This window comes from Pectinophora gossypiella, chromosome 9 (genome assembly GCF_024362695.1).
Source record: "Pectinophora gossypiella chromosome 9, ilPecGoss1.1, whole genome shotgun sequence".
Lineage (NCBI taxonomy): Eukaryota > Metazoa > Arthropoda > Insecta > Lepidoptera > Gelechiidae > Pectinophora > Pectinophora gossypiella.
Window position 1 is genome coordinate 8,909,302 of NC_065412.1, and position 18,029 is coordinate 8,927,330.

Below are 18,029 nucleotides of genomic sequence, written 5' to 3' on the forward strand. Positions count from 1 at the left end.
AGATAAATATATACCTACATAAATAGGATCACGGCTACTTACTTCGATCCTAATTCGCCACTTTCGTTTCTTCCACTCTCATAAAGGTCTTCATGCATGTTCGCCGGTTTAGAGTACACCTCACCTGACCTTCTTTAAAAGTCTCTGGATTTGATCACGATTTTTACACCTAGGCCTTCCTCTTCCAATTCTATCATGTCCATCCGCATTAAGATCACCTTCCCATATTACGTTATATTGAACCTGTTTCTGTTGCAACATTCATAGAGCGTGTGTGACGGTTATGCATACCGTGAGTATTCTGTATATATTATATCTCAATACAGATCGCTTCATGTTCCTTTCTTTTCGGCAAATAAGGTAATAAACGACAGGCATAAAATTTATGAAACACACATCAAAATTAAGGCAGAACAATTAAACAACAATCTCAAGATTTTCCATTGGCCAATAACCCGACAGGAGTCCTGGTACGGCTTTTAAATAGACTTCTCTGGGCGTCATCCCCCACGCGTCAGACAGAGTACTGTGGGGCGGAAGGCAAAAGGGAAACCACTGCCCTATTATCCCTAAAAAAGTAACATGGAAAGTGCTACACCAACAAAAGCGTGGCTCTTAAAATTAGTGATGATGATAGTGATATGATATACCTACATACAACAATTTCTTTGTATGCATGTTCATGGTTATATCATGATAATAATTATTATGTGTAACCAATAACCTACTAAATAAAGATATTTTTGACTCCACACTAAAATCCACACTTTCACTTGGCTGAAGAGAGAGAAAGAAAAACAATGTATCTAAGGTAGAAAATAAAAAGCAAAAGGTAATTAGTCATTATATACAATAAATATATTTTATTGTAGTGTAGATAAGAAAAAATGCCAAACACGTTATTTAAATTATACTTATTGGCCTGTCCTAGTATTCATTTTATTGTGTTTCATTACTGTCCTCCTCTTCATAACTAGTCTTTGTTATGAATACGTCGGCGTTCAGTAAGTAGGTGTCGCAAAGATTTCTATTTTCAAACGTCTGAAGCACTTCTTCATCGAAGTGACGGTTAATGATGGCGGCACATCGTGGGTCCTTTGCAAAGTGAGCCAGACTGTTCGGTAGGTTGTACACAACAATGGGTTTCTGGGAGTAGCGTTGAATTTCTTCCGTGGAAGAGATGAGGCTATTCGATGCCGCTCGCAGTACTACAATACGTGATTGAAGTTTACGCGCTTGTACTTTTCCGCGGCGCATTTGTTCAACGCGAGCAAAAGCAGACTCTATTATCAACCGTGTGTACTGCTTTGAGTGAGATACCCGTCCCAGCAATGTATTGACACATGCGTTAAGTTTCTCCTGCCAATTAGAAGCACCTTTCAATGCCACGTCAAGTTCGGCAGAAACACCTTCCGCCATCAGTTCGGACATATGGCGCACCAAAGCATTTTGGAATGCTTCGTCAGTATCGAAATCACCAAGTTTTTCATTAATTGTTGCTTCTAGTTCCTCAGGCGTGCCTCCTAGACAATATACTGTGCCCGTTAAACCTGTAAATAATATATTTAGTGTATGTTGGCTTGGGTTTAAAAATGTTTTAAAAATGATTATACCTTTAATTTTTACCAATAACTAATATATATATTTCAATTAAAGTTGAATAATTCCATCATTCATTGTTTACAAAAAAAAATACCTTCTTTTTCCAAATTGGCAGCTATTTCAAGAGCTACCTTGACTCCACTTTCGTAACCCACTAGATAGAAGTTATTTTTCACTTGAATCTTTTTAAGGAGAGTCTGCAAAAATACCAAGGGTTAAGTAATAAATAATAAGGGTTAAGGAAAGAAAAATGTACTTAAGTTAATTAAGTAAGTACTTCTTAATCGAAAACTAACTAGTCAATCATGTTTGCATATTAATGTTTGAAGAAAATACAGGGTGTTAGTGACATCGTAACTAATACTGAAAATTCCACTTGATATCAACTCAGAATCATGGTCTGAATCATCCCTCAAAGTTTTCGTTACGATGTCACTAACACGCTGTATAGGTACTTAAGTTAATAATTTAGTTATTGTTAATCGAATTCTATCTAATAAGATTTACCAAGGTTTTTAGGTTTAAAATTTATACTTATAAATTTAATATTTAATGTGGAATGATTTCCGAGGATGATCTGTGATTATCAATCTAACTATCGATAAATTTAGAGAGGCACGTGTAACCGTACTCCTTGCGACTAATAACTCTATATCGTTGATGGAACTGCCTGTTGCACGCTACTTTTGATAAGCTATTGTATACAGACCGATGGCTTTTGTTTCATACTTTAAAATTTAAATTTGGCTATTTTTCTTTATCGACTTGCAAATCACTGGTTTTGAATACTGAATTAAACGGTTCGTTAATATTTATACTCATACAAATCAGACTGGTGCCAGAAACAAAATAAATAGAGCCACTGATCTAAAAAATTACACAATCCATACAAATCGGGAAAAATATACCCGAGAAGATTTCAAAAAATTTGAATTACAGTATTCATCACGCAGACCGACTCTTATCCCTAATTACGTTACATATATGTAAATTACCTGGGTATATCTTTGTGCCGTTTCTTGAAGCGTTTCGTTTAAGTATTCCACGCCTGGTTGTAGTACTACAGCTGACAACTTGAGTCTTTCACATAATGTACGGAATCTTTCATGGTGACCTTCGAGGCCAGGGACTATGCTTAAGTAAGTCTGACTTGAGTCTAACTCATCGTCTCGCTGAAAGATAAAAATAATACTGTGAAGTTTTTATTTTACATTTTATTATCGATAAGACGCTAAAGAAATAACGTTTGGACCCTAAAAATCTAAACTATTAGTTTAATCATCATTGCAAATCCTAAATTTGGCAGACTGCGTATTAAATCTTACCACTTTAGAATTCTTGACAAGTGTTGGTAAGAATACGATCGGTGTAGATGCTAAAAGTTCATCGGAGTCAACGTAGGAGAAGAAAGTTTCCAGTCCCGAAACATTTTTAAAATCTGGTTCCACCAGTCTATCTTCCAGCATTTTTAACCTGCAACGTAAAATAACACGTAATTATCAAGCATTTACTTTATTCCACTTACAGTCTTTCGAGTAAGCCATAAAATAACGATGAAACAATTTCTTACTTCTGTGCAGTAAAGTGGAGCAGTTCATTGTCTTTCACTGAAATGTTGTGGTTATGATGCAAGAAAGCACAAACTGTTTGTGCCTTAGAGTTGTCCAACCCTAAATTCTTTAGTTCAGTTAATTCCTCGTTGTCATTGGGAATCTCAATATCTAAAAAAATAACAATGTGGACGTTAGTATCTAGAGTATTTTAGCCTGTCGTTCCAGTTCGATCACTGAAAATATTTTAGGGGTGAGTCAAAATTTACTCTTTACGTCCGATAACAATTTAAAGATCTCTGGTTATAAAATAAACGATTAAAACTAAGAAAATTATCTAAGTACAAAAGAAATATAATGAAGTGAAATGAAGTTACCTGCGACCACAGCTAATTGTTGAAGAAGAGATGGCTGCGAATGATTTAGAGTTTGCACCAAAAGTACTCGCTGAGCGGAGTGCAAACCCTTCTCTATAGCATCTAAAATTCCTCGCCGCGACATTTGTAACTAAAAATTAACAAATATTTAGGCAAGAAGATCGAATCTTTTGATATCGGTCATCTTTAAGGGCTTATTTCCAGGCTTGCACGGTTAGCTAAAGACGACATTCGATTGAAAGCTGTTATTATAGATTTTACCATATTTATCGGAATTTCCGTCATATTCAGTAAAATTACTATTCAAAGTATTTACCTCTGGCCATGAAGGAAGACGTAACAGAGTACCCGGTAAATTATCCCGAGCTCGATTTAAACACACAGTTTGGCCCGTCGAATCCCTTGTGTTTAGAATTGCAAAGTATCTGATGGAAATAAAGTAATCATAATGTAAATAACATAACATAATAATTATTTTTCTTTGCAAGTACATAAAGACTTACTAATTATGACTTACTTTAAAGATGGGCATTTTTTTCTTGAAGCAGAATCCAACGTCGATACGATATTACTCATGCGATTGACAGAAGAGTTAGAAATACACAAGTAGATGCCTCCAACAGGTCCCATACGAATAGCATCACTCAATGTATTTATCACACTAGATGTAGCAAGATTTTCAGTTGACACTTCAACCACAATTCCTTCCTTGCGCCAATTGCTAAACAGAAAGAGCAAGATTTTAATATTAGTATGAATTGTTTATATTGCGGCAATCATTATTTTGTAACATAGCAGTATTATTATACTTACTTTACTTTAAAGTACAGGTTCTTTGGCAAAGGTAGCGAGCAATGCAGACGCAATTTTTTGGTACCTCTCTTCACAAGTCTACCAGCAAGCTGCAAACCAAAGCCTTCAGAATCGCAAAATACTACATCGCTGTGGTTTTCCGGGCAGTAAATTCTGCAATATATTATTTATTTATTAGATTTGTATTTATTCTATGATACCATTTAAGCTAGTTTTGAAGATTAACATTGTTAGTGGTTTCTTTTACTATTAGAGCGTAATTTTAAATATATGTAGTAAATTGCTAAGCACTTCACTAATGTATTAAGCAATTGTAATGTTAATGTGTTTGCTCAGTAAAAAACGGAAGGTCGGTGGAGTGTCGTTTGTTTAAACTGTAGCCAATAGGCAATATGCGGTCTCTCACTCACACACTCACTCACACTCTAGGTATCGTTCTTGTTTTCTTCTTCTTCTCTGGTGTGGGTTGTGACGTGAATAGCCGACTTTATCAACTCCAGTGTCAGGGTTATTATTAAGCCGACTTAGGCCGCTGATACTTAGGTAAACAGTAGTTCCTGTTTTTATAATATCTATGTATTATTTAAATAGATTCTATGAACATTAAATAAAATAAACCTATTTCTGTTATTATTGTGTATGTTGTTATGTTACTGTTATTATTATGTTGTAAATCCAGTCTCCGGACGGGACAAATGCTTTCTACAGATGATGACTACTTTTATTTTCTATGTTAACTTACTATCGATTTGCCTCAGATGACTTTCACGCATTAAGATGATATTACCTAGGCTGGGCAGCAATGATGGACTCCCTCAAGCGCAGCAGAACCCGGCCGCGGTGTTTGCTAGCAGCCAACAGACGGAAAGCCCTGGCTGCATCCTGAGGGGCATACGTCACGCGGGACAACGGACGGACGTATCCACGTGCGATTCCCTCGCTCATCATCTTCTGTAGAGCCTAGAATTTGTATGTCAAATGTTACTTTAAGTTTTTCTTATACAAAATATTGCATCGTAAGAAATAAAAGAAATTTGGAACCTAAAATATTTTTACAAAACTCTACAGCAAAGGTAAAGTCGATAAAACAAAATGAGTAAGTGGTATACAATAAGTATATGTAAATATGGGTTTGTTTATATTTTCGGTAGTCTTGTCTTTACTTTATCTAGCTATTTCTACATAATGATTATTACCTGTATATCCTCCTCGCAGTCAAATATGTTCGCAAAATCAATAAGAATATAGGACCTTTGTTTTGTCATGTAAAACATGCCAAAAGTGTAATCATCTTCTGTGTGAGCTTGAACAGTGTCAAAAGTAATACCACAAAACGAGGCACAATTCAAGGTAGTCTGAAAAAGAAAAGGTAGATATTTTAAAAGTAAATACATTTACGTTTCCTTTGACGTTATGAAGTTTAAGTATACTCATTTACTTACATTTTTAAGGCCGCCTTGTACACCACTGATAATTATATCGCAACCTCTACCCTTAGTAGCTCGCAAAACCATGTCTCCGAAACTTTCGTCACGAGAATTTCCGATGTGGTGCGCTGCATAAATTATAAAAAATATTATTTAATTGTTATTGATACTTATAATTCAACTAATGAATCTTGTCCTAACCAGAGTTAATGAGGTTGGTAATCCACCTCACAAGCAGTATGATAGAAGAAAGCGAGAATGACAAGCTTGAAATGCTAGATATCTTATCTAAGAGAATGCAATTAAGTAATTACCTTTTAGTTCAGGGAATAACTTATTCAAGAAGTGTTTCTTTCTAGTAGTGCTAACAGTAGCGAATACTTGACATTGTTGAGCTAGTGCTATTGATATGGCTGCTTGACCTAGTGCTCCCGCTCCACCATGTACGAGCACAGTCATGCCTGGGCATAGTTGAGCCTTAATACCCTGGAATTTAAAAAGAATGTGATTATTATTGATTTAACATTACAAGATTATAAATACAAGTTCCGTCTTTTTACAAGCGTGTTGCAGTGTGATACTCTAGCGAACTATCATCCGGCATATAATACGTATGTGGCACACTATGTACTACTACTAGTTTCTCATTTTTTTTAGGATATAGAAAAGTGTCTAATGACGATTTCTCAACGAACGGATTTGTTATTGAGAATCGCATATCTTGTTTCTTGGTATCACCAAGATACTCACGAGGCAGTAGAAGGCCTGCGCGTAGGCAAGCGGCACGGTGGCTGCGTCCTCCAGAGTCCAATGTGCCGGAACTGGCCATAGCAGTTCTGGGGACGCTATGACCCGCCCACTTGCAGCTCCGTTGGGAACCAGACCCATCACGCGGTCGCCACTATAACACCATATTTCCATTAATAATATCCACATTTCGGAGAACGTTCGGAAAATATTCGGTCATCTGTTTTATATTTGTTACCTGTCAGTAGTTCCACTGAAGTCCATTCCGTAACAATATCCATCGAGGTTATCCTGCTTGGGAATGAGTCCAGTCGCCCTCTTCACATCAAAGTTGTTTATCCCGGCGTAACGAACCTACGTTATTTGTTATATTAATTAATCTCAGCAAATAGTTTTATAAACATGTGTATTGTCTAGTTCTAAATGTATATACATGTACAATACTTACAGTAACTTTAATTCCAGTACCAGTTGGTTCAGGTACTTCAACCCAGTGCAAAGAATCTAGATCACCAATCGTATCACTTTGCAGGGTCATTCCTCGTTCAAGGGCTACATTTTCTTGCCATGAGACGTAATATTCTCCGCCCCAGATACCCTGATAACAAAAATATGATTCACAGTTTCTTTTTCCCAGCCTGGGTAATTTGCAGGCCTTATTAGCGTTTACGTAACGCATATAAATAAAAGTTTACTTACGTTGTTTAAAATGTTAAATGCAAAATTTAAGTTCAAACTTTTAATTGGGAATTGTTCTAGTTTCTCGTTTCCAGAAACTTGAGCTAGATATACTTGATTGTTATTAACTTCATGTCTCCATTTTTTTACAAGGTCTTTTAAACCTTCAACTGGAGGATAAGTGGTGAGAACTAATAGTTTATCACTGTTTGATAAGGTTTCCCGTTTCGCAGATAATTTCGGTAGGTCTATGTCCGAATTTACAACAAAATACACTGTAAAGCTTTCCTTTGGAGTGGGTTTCCATACGGCAAACTCTAAGAGAGCTTTACCAACGCTGTTGGCGCATAAAATTTGGTATAAATCTGAAGGTAAATGACGCTTTTCACCAATCCTTTCTCCGTTTATAATGAAAGTTCCAGGGCGAAGGACTCGTTGCAATAATTTAGATACGTTGTTATCCAGAGATAGGTTAGTTACGAGAACAACATCAGCATTTAAAACTTTCTGTCGTTGCTGAATACTATCTACGTCTACCTGATTGTATAATATATTACTCTCAGGAACATCTTTTAAAAGGGCAACAATGTCTTTAATGACTTTTTCATTCTGATTTGATATTTCTACTACTTTTATTGTGTTCTGGTTGGAATTCTCTGCTGCCATTTGTAAATATATGCTGAATATTTCAACGAGCTGCAATCATACAATAAGTATTTATTTAAATAATCTGAAAGCACAACCATTAACATTAATGTGGTGTATTTTTATCACACTATTGTAAACATAACTATTACAAAAGATAACATACATTTTGGCAATCAGAACTGAAATGAGGAACAAATTTGTAGCTCTTCAAATCTACCGGCTTAGACGCTAGTGGCGGCAGGTCGTAAAATTCAATTCTGTTCATCACCACTCCACCACATCTGAAGATAAACATTCAAATGAATAATACTTACTTAAATGTTTTTCTTTGTTTGTATTATATTTAGCACGGGAAAAATGTAAAATTTGATAATAGGATAATAGAAGACAGTGTTGCGGGCTTAATAATTGATGAATAGAAAATACCTTGTGTAACTATGTATAGGAGACAGATCCGCAGTAAGAATCGTTTTTTTAGCTGCCTGATCGAAGTTGATACTGGAGTGAGCTTCGACGTCAATAACAATCTTGTGGATATGACTCGGCTGCGATACGGAACAATGTGGTTGCCTGAATGCATTTAGTTGCAGCAAACCGTCTATAAACGTCACCCAGTTGTTTTTCCATACAATCTGTGCTTTTGTGAATGAGGTATTTGTTTTATGAATACTACGGAAATCGTGTCTGTAAACGAAGAATTTATTTCATTTTACATAATAAAATGAGTTCCATTAACTGAAGGACGGTATCCGACACTTCCTTTATCGATATTGTAATAAATGCAGTAAACATAGAGAAGATAAATTGCAGCTTTCCAAAATATATTTTGCCATAGTCGCTTTGCCATAGTTAACTTTTTAAACACCTACATAAACTGCCTATATACGTCCCACTGCTGGGCACAGGCCTCCCCTCAATTAACCGGAGGGGGTATGGAGCATACTCCACCACGCTGCTCCACTGCGGGTTGGTGGAGGTATTTTTACGGCTAATAGCCGGGACCAACGGCTTAACGTGCCTTCCGAAGCACGGAATCATCTTACTTTTTCGGACAATCAGGTGATTCAAGCCTGAAAAGCCCTTACCAAACAAAGGACAGACAAACACCTATTGACTCTTTATTGAGCAATTTTGGCTGGGGAATAGCAAGTTGAAGTACTGGCAAACATAAAATTACATTATTGTACTTAAAACTTTAACTATGAGATGCTTAATAATACTTTGTTAGAATTGCTAAGGAAGCTTATTGCAAGTTGAGGTTACTTACGTATAAAAATAGTCTCTTTCTTTTAGCATTTCATATACCTCATCAGAATTAATATCGAAACTATTCGATTCTGGTAAACTATCTTCAACAGCGTTTTCTTGGTTAATTTCAGTGCTGATAAATCCAGTAGCAACTCTTGACAAACCATTCATGACCTGAGAGATTAGAAGAAATCCATTTTAAATAAAATTTTTGAACCAAAATTGTATTATTAGTATAGCATGTACAAGCAACAAAAAATGGGAAGTTTTATTTATTAGAAAATCATATTATGTGGATGGTTTTTTATGACGTTATGACTAAGTTATCAGTGTATTATGAAATCTACACGGAAATGGTTAAGATCCGTAATGGGTACTTTCTCTTAGCATTCGAAATGTACTATTACAAAAGTTGTGTTAGATAAACTCTTCTGTTGATAGTGAGAAGGCTTAAACCGATGTATAAGTCACGTACGTTACAAAGGGTAGATAGGTACCTCAAAGCATCCTGTGCCTCTATGGAATGTAACGGTTAACTGTAAATGTCTCTGGTCATGTAGAGCGGGTTGCGAAAACAAGTGCACATCGCGGAATTGTACTGACAATTCCTTCTTTTTCATTCCTGATGCCATGGCTAGAGTGTCCCAAACTGCTACTAGCGTAGCAGCAAAGGGGTACTGCAGTTTACCTGAAAAAAAAAACCACGTTTTTTTAGTCTAGATCTTCGTCAAAAGATCTGGTTCGTAATTTCTCGTGAATTAGTCATGTTTCTTTATTTTATTGTTACTTTTTACTTTTATAATATCGAACAATGAGTTAATTACCTCCTATTTTATTTCCTTGCAGATAGGCATGCTCGTCGTCATGAATTGAAATGATGAAATTGCAAACTGCAGCGGATTTTCTGGCTGCAGTTACATAGAGTGGCAGTGTCCTGTAATTATAGGATTTTCCTTCTAGATAGATACATTCACCCAACATCAAGTCTTTATATCTCTATCATACATCACCAGCCCATTAACGTCCCCACTGCTGGGACACGGGCCTTCCCTATGGATGGATAGGGAAATCGGGCCTTAAACCATCACGCGGGCCCAGTGCGGATTGATGGTTATTAACGACTACTAATGCAGCCGGGACCAACGGCTTAACGTGCCTTCCGAAGCACGGAGGAGCTCGAGATAAAAACTTTTTTTTTGTGGTCACCCATCCTATGACCGGCCTTTGCGAAGTTGCTTAACTTCAACAATCGCAGACCGAGCGCGTTTACCGCTGCGCCACCGAGCTCCTCCTATCTCTATCATACACTGTGAGATTAATATGAGATTAAAAAAAATATATTGTATAAATACCATTTTTCGATATGACTCCATTCAATCAGATGCGACAGCATTGGTGTACCCGTTGAAACCGGGAATTCAACTTTTGGGTAGATTTCTTTCACCTTGGGATTAAAACCCTCCATGTGTAATCTGAAAAATTGAATTACTATTTTATGAAAAGTTTATCGGTGCGCACCCGCAGTGTTATAATTAGATAGAGCCTCTATAATTGTAAATTACTCAATGCTTTGTAGGTAAATAATTGTTATAGCTGTTTGACATAAAATATCATGCAAGTAACAGCAAGGAACAGAATGATATTATGGTAGTGGTACTAACTTGCCAATGGCTTCAAGAACAAGGAGCGCGTTGTCCGGGTGTCCACGCCTGGTAAGAGGTATGTGGCGACAATCGGAAGACAGCGAGCGTTTCAAAATGGCTTGCAGCAAACCATGGGGTGCTACTTCTACCAGTACTGCATTTGCTGGTATCATGCGGGAAGTTTCTTCAAAGAGTACAGGACTCTGTAAACAATACAACTTGTAATGGAACAATGATCATGACAAAAATATCAAGTCTAATTGACAATAGATAATGTATGCCCCTTTTATCATGTAGATTATTTTTATAACATTCATTCGCCCAGAAGTCATATGTGACTATACTAACGAGAGACTATCAGAAGTATCATTTTATTCCCTAAGTACTTACGAGTAAATTATTAGTGTGGTACCACGCAGAGCATAACTTTGGGTTGGCTTCACCCCAACGATCTTGCGGTACCGATGACGACAGCCAGAGTTCGCTACGTGGCTTAGGGTCTTTAATTACTTCACTTAAGTATTGCAATAGTTTAGGACCTAAAAAATAACATCGCAAAAAGTGGATTAATCGTTGATATTACCATTATTATATAAAACCAAGGGCAACTTCTGTTTACTTACCAGCTTCGGCGATGTACCGTGAATGGTAAGCAATGTTGGAGCAAGGGACCTCCTTGGCGAAAATGCCTTGTGAAGTCAGCTGGGCAACGAAATCGCGCATCGCGTCCGCTGGGCCTGAAATGGTGCTCGAGTCCGGACCATTGTGACAAGCCACATCGATTTCAGGAGGACATAATTTTACAACCTGGAAGACAGTTTGATAGATTACGTTTTTATTTTCATTAAGAGGTACCTGCATATTATATTTTAATAACTTTTTGTAAATCTGACCTGTTCATATCCAATACCGACGGCTGCCATAGAACCCCGGATGAAAGGAGTCTCTAAAGAAACGAGCCCTCGACTGTATGCGGAGAGAATCATCTCTTCTGCTGTAAGACAGCCATCTGCGTACGCGCAACCAAGTTCACCAACGCTGTGTCCTTAAACAAACAAAAGCATCGATTTTGAATAAGTACTTATTGGTATAACTCGTTTTTTCGAATAAGAGATAAGCTTACCGATGATATTATCTGGAACAATACCTATTTCCTTTAAAACGTCAGTAAGACCAATTTGTACAGCCGCGATACCCACAAAGGAATGCAAAATATTGTCGAAGATCGTCTTATCATTTGTTGTTATAATGTGAACTATATCCAAGCCTTTTGGAGACAGTACTTTATGACACCTGAAAAATATTTAAATTAAGTATTTGAAATTGTTTTCGTTTTGACTATTTTATGACATACGATATTTTTTGTACAGAACAAAAAAAAAATAGAAATTTTATAGCATCTCTGTCTGATTCGATCCTTTTGGATAAGTGTGAACCGTTTTAATCAAATCCACAGAAAAAAAATATAGGATGTTCCTGAGGCCTTTATTTATTTCAATTTCTATACAGCACCAGCATCAGCTTTTTAGCGCATACATGTTCCTTTACATGTATTATTTTTACATGTGTTACTATAGTAACTTAAAGATAAATACAAGGCGTTTGCAGTACGAATCTAAACAAACGTTTGTTAATACTGGCGTAGCGGTGCTGTCGCCCTGCTGTTAATCGCAACAATGCACAATAACAAATTATAATCACCTTTCGATGGCGGCAGCGAAGACAGGAATGCGCATGAGTTGCGCGCCCATACCGGCCCATTGCGAGCCCATACCGCTATATACGAACCATAGAGGACGCTTTACGTCGTCAAAGTACACCAACTTTTCCATAAGACAAACTGTTTCATTATTTTCGTTGGTATCTAAAAATGAATAATGACAAATGAGTTACATTATTAATATTTCCTACATAGCATTACGGAGTATTTTTAAAATGAGTTGACACATTTTCTAAATTAGTCTATCTTAAATAATTGTTATAGAATGTAAGTAATTTTATATTTAATTTAGACTTGTACGTATATTGGTATAAACTGTTCATTTATATTTACCAAGAATAGTGAAGCCTCTGCTCATATGTCCAGGTTGGCTAAGTTCGTGTATATTATGTAATAAGGCAATCTCTTCGGGATCAACAGATTTGGATTTTAGATCATCGAGAATTATCTTAACGGCTGACTCTTGCCTTCCGGATACAGTGACTAGTCGTGGTATGCTTGACTGGTATCGTGTAATATCCTGAAATTTAAGTAGTAAAATATTTGAAGTGTCAATACGTTTCTATTACTTATTTACTTTTTAACATTTATTTTTTAACTTTTTAACTCAGAGAATATAATTGAGAAATAGATCATACTTGCAGTAGATTATTAATTTACCTCTATATCTTAATTAAACTCTACTATCTTATGTAACTAGACACAAAAAACTAACATAACATAAACAGCCTATACACGTCCCACTGCTGGGCACAGTCCTCCCCTCAATCAACCGGAGGGGTTATGGAGCATACTCCACCACGCTGATCCACAATAAAGTAAACAAATTAACTATAAAATATGTACCTTAGGCTTGTAGTGACCATGAAGAAGGACGTGAGCGTTGACTCCAGTGATAGAGATGCTATTGATAGCAGTGTAGGAGCAATGGAAAGGTTGGTGTTCGGTAACGATACGCATGCGACCGTCGCGCAAGGACGCGACGTCACGCCGCGGAGTCAAGCAGTGAAGGTTCGCTGCCAGCTCTCCCTTCTGATAGCCTAATACCGTCTGCATAAACATGAAATATTTTATTTGTTTTATTAGTAAGACATTGCGCCACACTCGTGTAATAGTTTACAAATTACATTCTATAAATTCGTTGCACTTAATAGATGTTTTTAAAAACGAGGAAGGATAAAAAGAAATAAGTTTGAGATAGTGTTTCAGACCTTGGTGATAGCAGATATACCCGAAGCAGCTTCAGTGTACCCAATGTTGGAAATAACGCTCCCGACTAGAAGAGGATCTGTTCTATCCTGGCAGAATACTTCCTCAATAGCTTCCAATTCAGCTTTATCTGCTTCAGCTGAAGCTGCAATTTGTAACAATTTTGTTTTAATTCAGTATAACATAACAATATGCACAATTATTACTGAAGCGTCAAATAAAACACCTATTATTATTATAACTAGGAGATAGGGTCAATATTTTTGATTACCTTTGTAATATTTTAAACACTAAATATGAAACTCTCCTTTAGAACATTTTCGAAAATGAGAAACTTACCAGATCCAAATGCTTCAACGTATTCAATGGCATTCGGTGGTACATTTGCTTCGTCGTAAAACTGTTTAATAAAATGCGCCATGTCTTTAGGGTCCCTAACTAAACCAAACCTAGGTCCCTTTTCACTTTGCAGGACTGAAGTAAATGAATTTTTCACATGCAGAACGTGGGCGTAGATGCTGAAATACATTATAATAATAAATATCTGTAGTTTGGTACCACAATTATCCAATTTAATACCTACGAATATAACAAGATTATGTGTATATAATGCTTCACAAGAATTGGTTTTCTAATATGGTTAATTGGTTGACAACCAGACTCCAAAACTACTGTTCATACTTGGTTTTATGCGGGAAGACTTTTTGTTTTGTGGCTGATAAATGGCAAAGATTCATACAATACATAGTCATCTGACACGCTCTTCAATATTTCAATAAATAGCTTAACAATTTATAAAATAATCACATTAATGACATACACAAAGGTTGTCGAGTGTGAACTTTGCTTCTTTAGCAATAGTTACGTTCATAGGTCAGGCCATTGTTTCTTTTTGATTCTGTATCATTATTTGTAAATCCTGTATGCCATAAATTATTATTTTAAATTATATTATATCACATAATAATATTAATTATAATAAAAATAATATAATTATAACAAAATAATAATTATGATATTATTTTAAATAACAATAACGAATGACGTTCAATCGCTACCCTACCTAACTTATCCTTTACGTTTTGCATATTTATTTACATTGTTTTTGGCCTTCTCACATTATAGTTGTATAACTATGTAAATACTTTTACATTACCATAATATTAATATGTAATTCTTTTGGTAATTTTCCGAAAAAAGTAAATAAGGAATGTTTTTTATGAAACATAAAAAGTGTTTTCGGTAGGTGTGTAAGTAAAAAGTAAAAAATAATTATAGTAAAGATAAACGTCCCATTTTTATGTAACGTAAAAAGTGTTTACAGATACTTTGAAAATAAAACGGTTAAGGATTTACCGTAGAGCATTTTTTGCCTTTTGGAGAAACAACACGTTTACAGCTTCTGACCTTGCACAGCCGTCACAGGATTCGTCAAATGATTTAGTCTTACCATCTTTACACAAGGGAATAATTCTGAAAAACAAAACATTGTTTTCAAAGTTGTTTTATTATAAGAAATCGAATGTGAAGAGTACTTTGCTGACTTTATTTTGATTTAGGATTTATTGGCAAATTAAATACAGAATATAATTTATAAAATATTATCCTGAACATGTCGTTTCAGATATATTTTTAAATATTACGTAATAGTTGTTTACTAATGCAACACAAGAGGGGAAAGTTATGTTTTACACACGAACTAGTGAAATATTTACAATTATAACAGCGATTTTTTAAAAGTTTTATAGGTTTTCGCTAATTCTGTGTTACAAATCTGTTCTTTAAACTTCTTCGTCACATATCACAATAATTGTTGAAGCAATAGCATCGTTTTCGTAGTGTAGAGGTGAACTATAACATACCTTCCGTAGTGAACAGAAGACTGCGGATGGAGGCATAAACTAGCACCCCCAACGATTGCAGCCTCGCAATCGCCAAGGCTCATATCCTGGTAAGCTTGCTCCAATGCAGCTAGCGAGCTACAGCACGCTTCATCTATTGCCATCGACGGGCCCTTAGCATTCAGCCAGTATGATATACGATTGGCAAACATAGTCTTACTGCATCTGTAGATTACAGCAGTAACTACGTCATTCTAGATTCATAAATCTTTTGGCACGGTCATAATGCCGGCAATTATTTATTTACTATGTTATATCGAGATTTTTTTTTCAAATTGACAAATCACTAATGTTCATTTAATCTTTTGTAATTTTTACGTAATTATTAACGTATGGCTGATTAAATTCCTAATTATTATTATCTCATTATTATCCTATACTTACCCTGATATACCAAAGCCAGTTCTTGATGTGGGGTCATAAAAACTAGCTTTTTCGGATTCCGAAAAGCAAGATCCAATGTAAACCCCAATTTTCTTTCCAGAAAGTTGTTCCGCACCTAATCCTGTAATATTTTTGTAGAGTTAATAGATTGAAGATGATTTTTTCGAAGAGCGTGAAAGTAGCTTATGTCTGTATTCATTTTAAAGCTATTGTTTTCATAAGTAGGTATAAGTTTTATCAGTATAATTTATAAGAACAATAAGGCTGTTTATGAAAGTAACAAACCTGCATCGTATATGGCTTGGTAAGCCTGCTCGAGGATTTTGCGGCTCATGGAATCCATGGACACAGCCTGGCGATAATGAACCTTAAAGAACTGAGCATCAAAACGGTCCAGGTCTGGTATTACTCCATTGTACGGAGGCACTTCAGGATGGGTGTACTTCCATCGAGGTTTACTTGCCGTCACTGGATTTACCTTATTTAAAATAACAAGAAAAGTCTTTGAAAGATAATTCGTTAAGGAATGACAACTATTTTTTTGTACTATTTAATCATTAGCAGCAACATTAATTACTACACAAATTGTTATTTTTCATCTTAAGTTTCCTTCTCACAACATCAGATCTCTCATGTAAACACAAGAACGCTGTAGATTGGATCAATCTGAATTAGCGTTAATATTTTGAAGAAGTCCTCTATGCATAATAAATACCTTATTATACAATACATCCGAAAGCTCCTTGACGCTATGGCTCTGCGGGTATAATCCGGACATTCCGGAGATCACTACAGACTCTCCATCCAGCTTCGGAGGCAGCTGATTTTCGTACGTCATTTTGTTATATTGGGGTTTCGGTGCCATGATTAAAAAGGTAATCTATGAAAGGAATATTTTACATTAGGTGTATAAAGAGCATGGAGTTTGAAAAATATATTTTCTACAACAATATTTTGTAAGTTTTAATTAAAACTTCCGGAAGATTCCTTATAATGATTAAGTATGTGCATATCGAAAAAAATGCGGGTGTTCCTCACGGCACCGCATTTATCGCATGAATGTACGATTATAGTGTAGAATTATCAGTATACCACACCACATTTAACAAAAACTTCAAAGTTGGACCCTTTTTTTTGACGTCGTCATTACATAACCTATTTCATTTCATTTACTTTTTTGAAAAAATATACAGCTTGTATAGCTTTAAATATATAGCTTTGTAGCTCAAATCATTATTTTTTTCCTTATCGCACTAATTGCTTCGCATCTTTCGTGAGGAACCTCACTTAAACAACAATTTTATCAACCAGAAACTTTTAACTTTAAGTCAACTATATATCTACGTATATATCAAAAAATATATTTTAAAAAACAACTTACAAGACGGCTTATAATAACGCATCAAGCAACAAAACTAAATTGGACAAGGAATCCTTAAAATCACTTTTAATATATACATATGTAACAAAGCTGTATTTAAATACAAGTATACATATTTAACAAAATTACCTTATATTACGTATACACTTAACATGTGTTTTTCCTTTCAACATTGTGACAACGACAAAAAAAAATAACTACTGAAATATAATTAAGTAACTAACACATTATGTAACGAATGGAAAACTATTTCTTTTTGGGTGAGTCGGGAATTATATTATATTTTACTCATATTTGATTTAAATATACGTAATGTCCCGCCTTACCTTAATATAATTGTTTGAGCAGCATATTATCGTTAGATTGGAGCTAGGTAGATCAAATAAACTTTTCCTTTGCATTTTGAAACATCAGCTCTAGTGTTCTTTTTTCGATTGTTAACAAACTTAAAAAAAACACGTTATTAACCAATACCTATGTAAGTATATAATAATATTTAAAGTGGTATGCTTTCAAATTCCTACAAATTTTAACAGATATTATGAAATTCTGCATATATTTTGTTTGAATTGATATTTTAATCCACTAAGGTAACTTCAACTTCAACATCTCGTCTCAAAGATCTGTTACGGAAAACAGAGTGATACTATAATTATGGTATCACTCTGTTTAAAGTACTTTTTTGACGTAACTTATTGTAT

At 35.4% G+C, this 18,029-nt stretch overlaps 1 protein-coding gene across 1 annotated transcript; it reads right to left on the reverse strand.

Annotated features, from left to right (window-relative positions):
* Nucleotides 1–833: 833 nt before the first annotated feature.
* On the reverse strand, nucleotides 834–17,418 carry LOC126369763 (fatty acid synthase-like). Its single transcript, XM_050014326.1, has 39 exons — nucleotides 17,329–17,418; nucleotides 16,663–16,827; nucleotides 16,233–16,425; nucleotides 15,948–16,068; nucleotides 15,525–15,728; nucleotides 15,019–15,135; nucleotides 14,002–14,180; nucleotides 13,665–13,807; nucleotides 13,300–13,503; nucleotides 12,787–12,973; nucleotides 12,435–12,597; nucleotides 11,857–12,026; nucleotides 11,627–11,778; nucleotides 11,357–11,540; nucleotides 11,124–11,272; nucleotides 10,752–10,936; nucleotides 10,443–10,562; nucleotides 9,915–10,024; nucleotides 9,588–9,778; nucleotides 9,110–9,264; nucleotides 8,269–8,526; nucleotides 8,006–8,123; nucleotides 7,216–7,890; nucleotides 6,965–7,114; nucleotides 6,755–6,870; nucleotides 6,520–6,670; nucleotides 6,084–6,255; nucleotides 5,785–5,897; nucleotides 5,539–5,697; nucleotides 5,130–5,302; nucleotides 4,343–4,495; nucleotides 4,047–4,250; nucleotides 3,846–3,954; nucleotides 3,530–3,659; nucleotides 3,173–3,323; nucleotides 2,928–3,075; nucleotides 2,598–2,774; nucleotides 1,697–1,799; nucleotides 834–1,550 (listed from the first exon to the last, which is right to left on the reverse strand). Exons 2-39 carry the CDS (start codon nucleotides 16,810–16,812, stop codon nucleotides 940–942), a joined length of 6,948 nt encoding a protein of 2,315 aa, XP_049870283.1. The 5' UTR covers nucleotides 16,813–16,827; nucleotides 17,329–17,418; the 3' UTR covers nucleotides 834–939.
* Nucleotides 17,419–18,029: the final 611 nt, after the last annotated feature.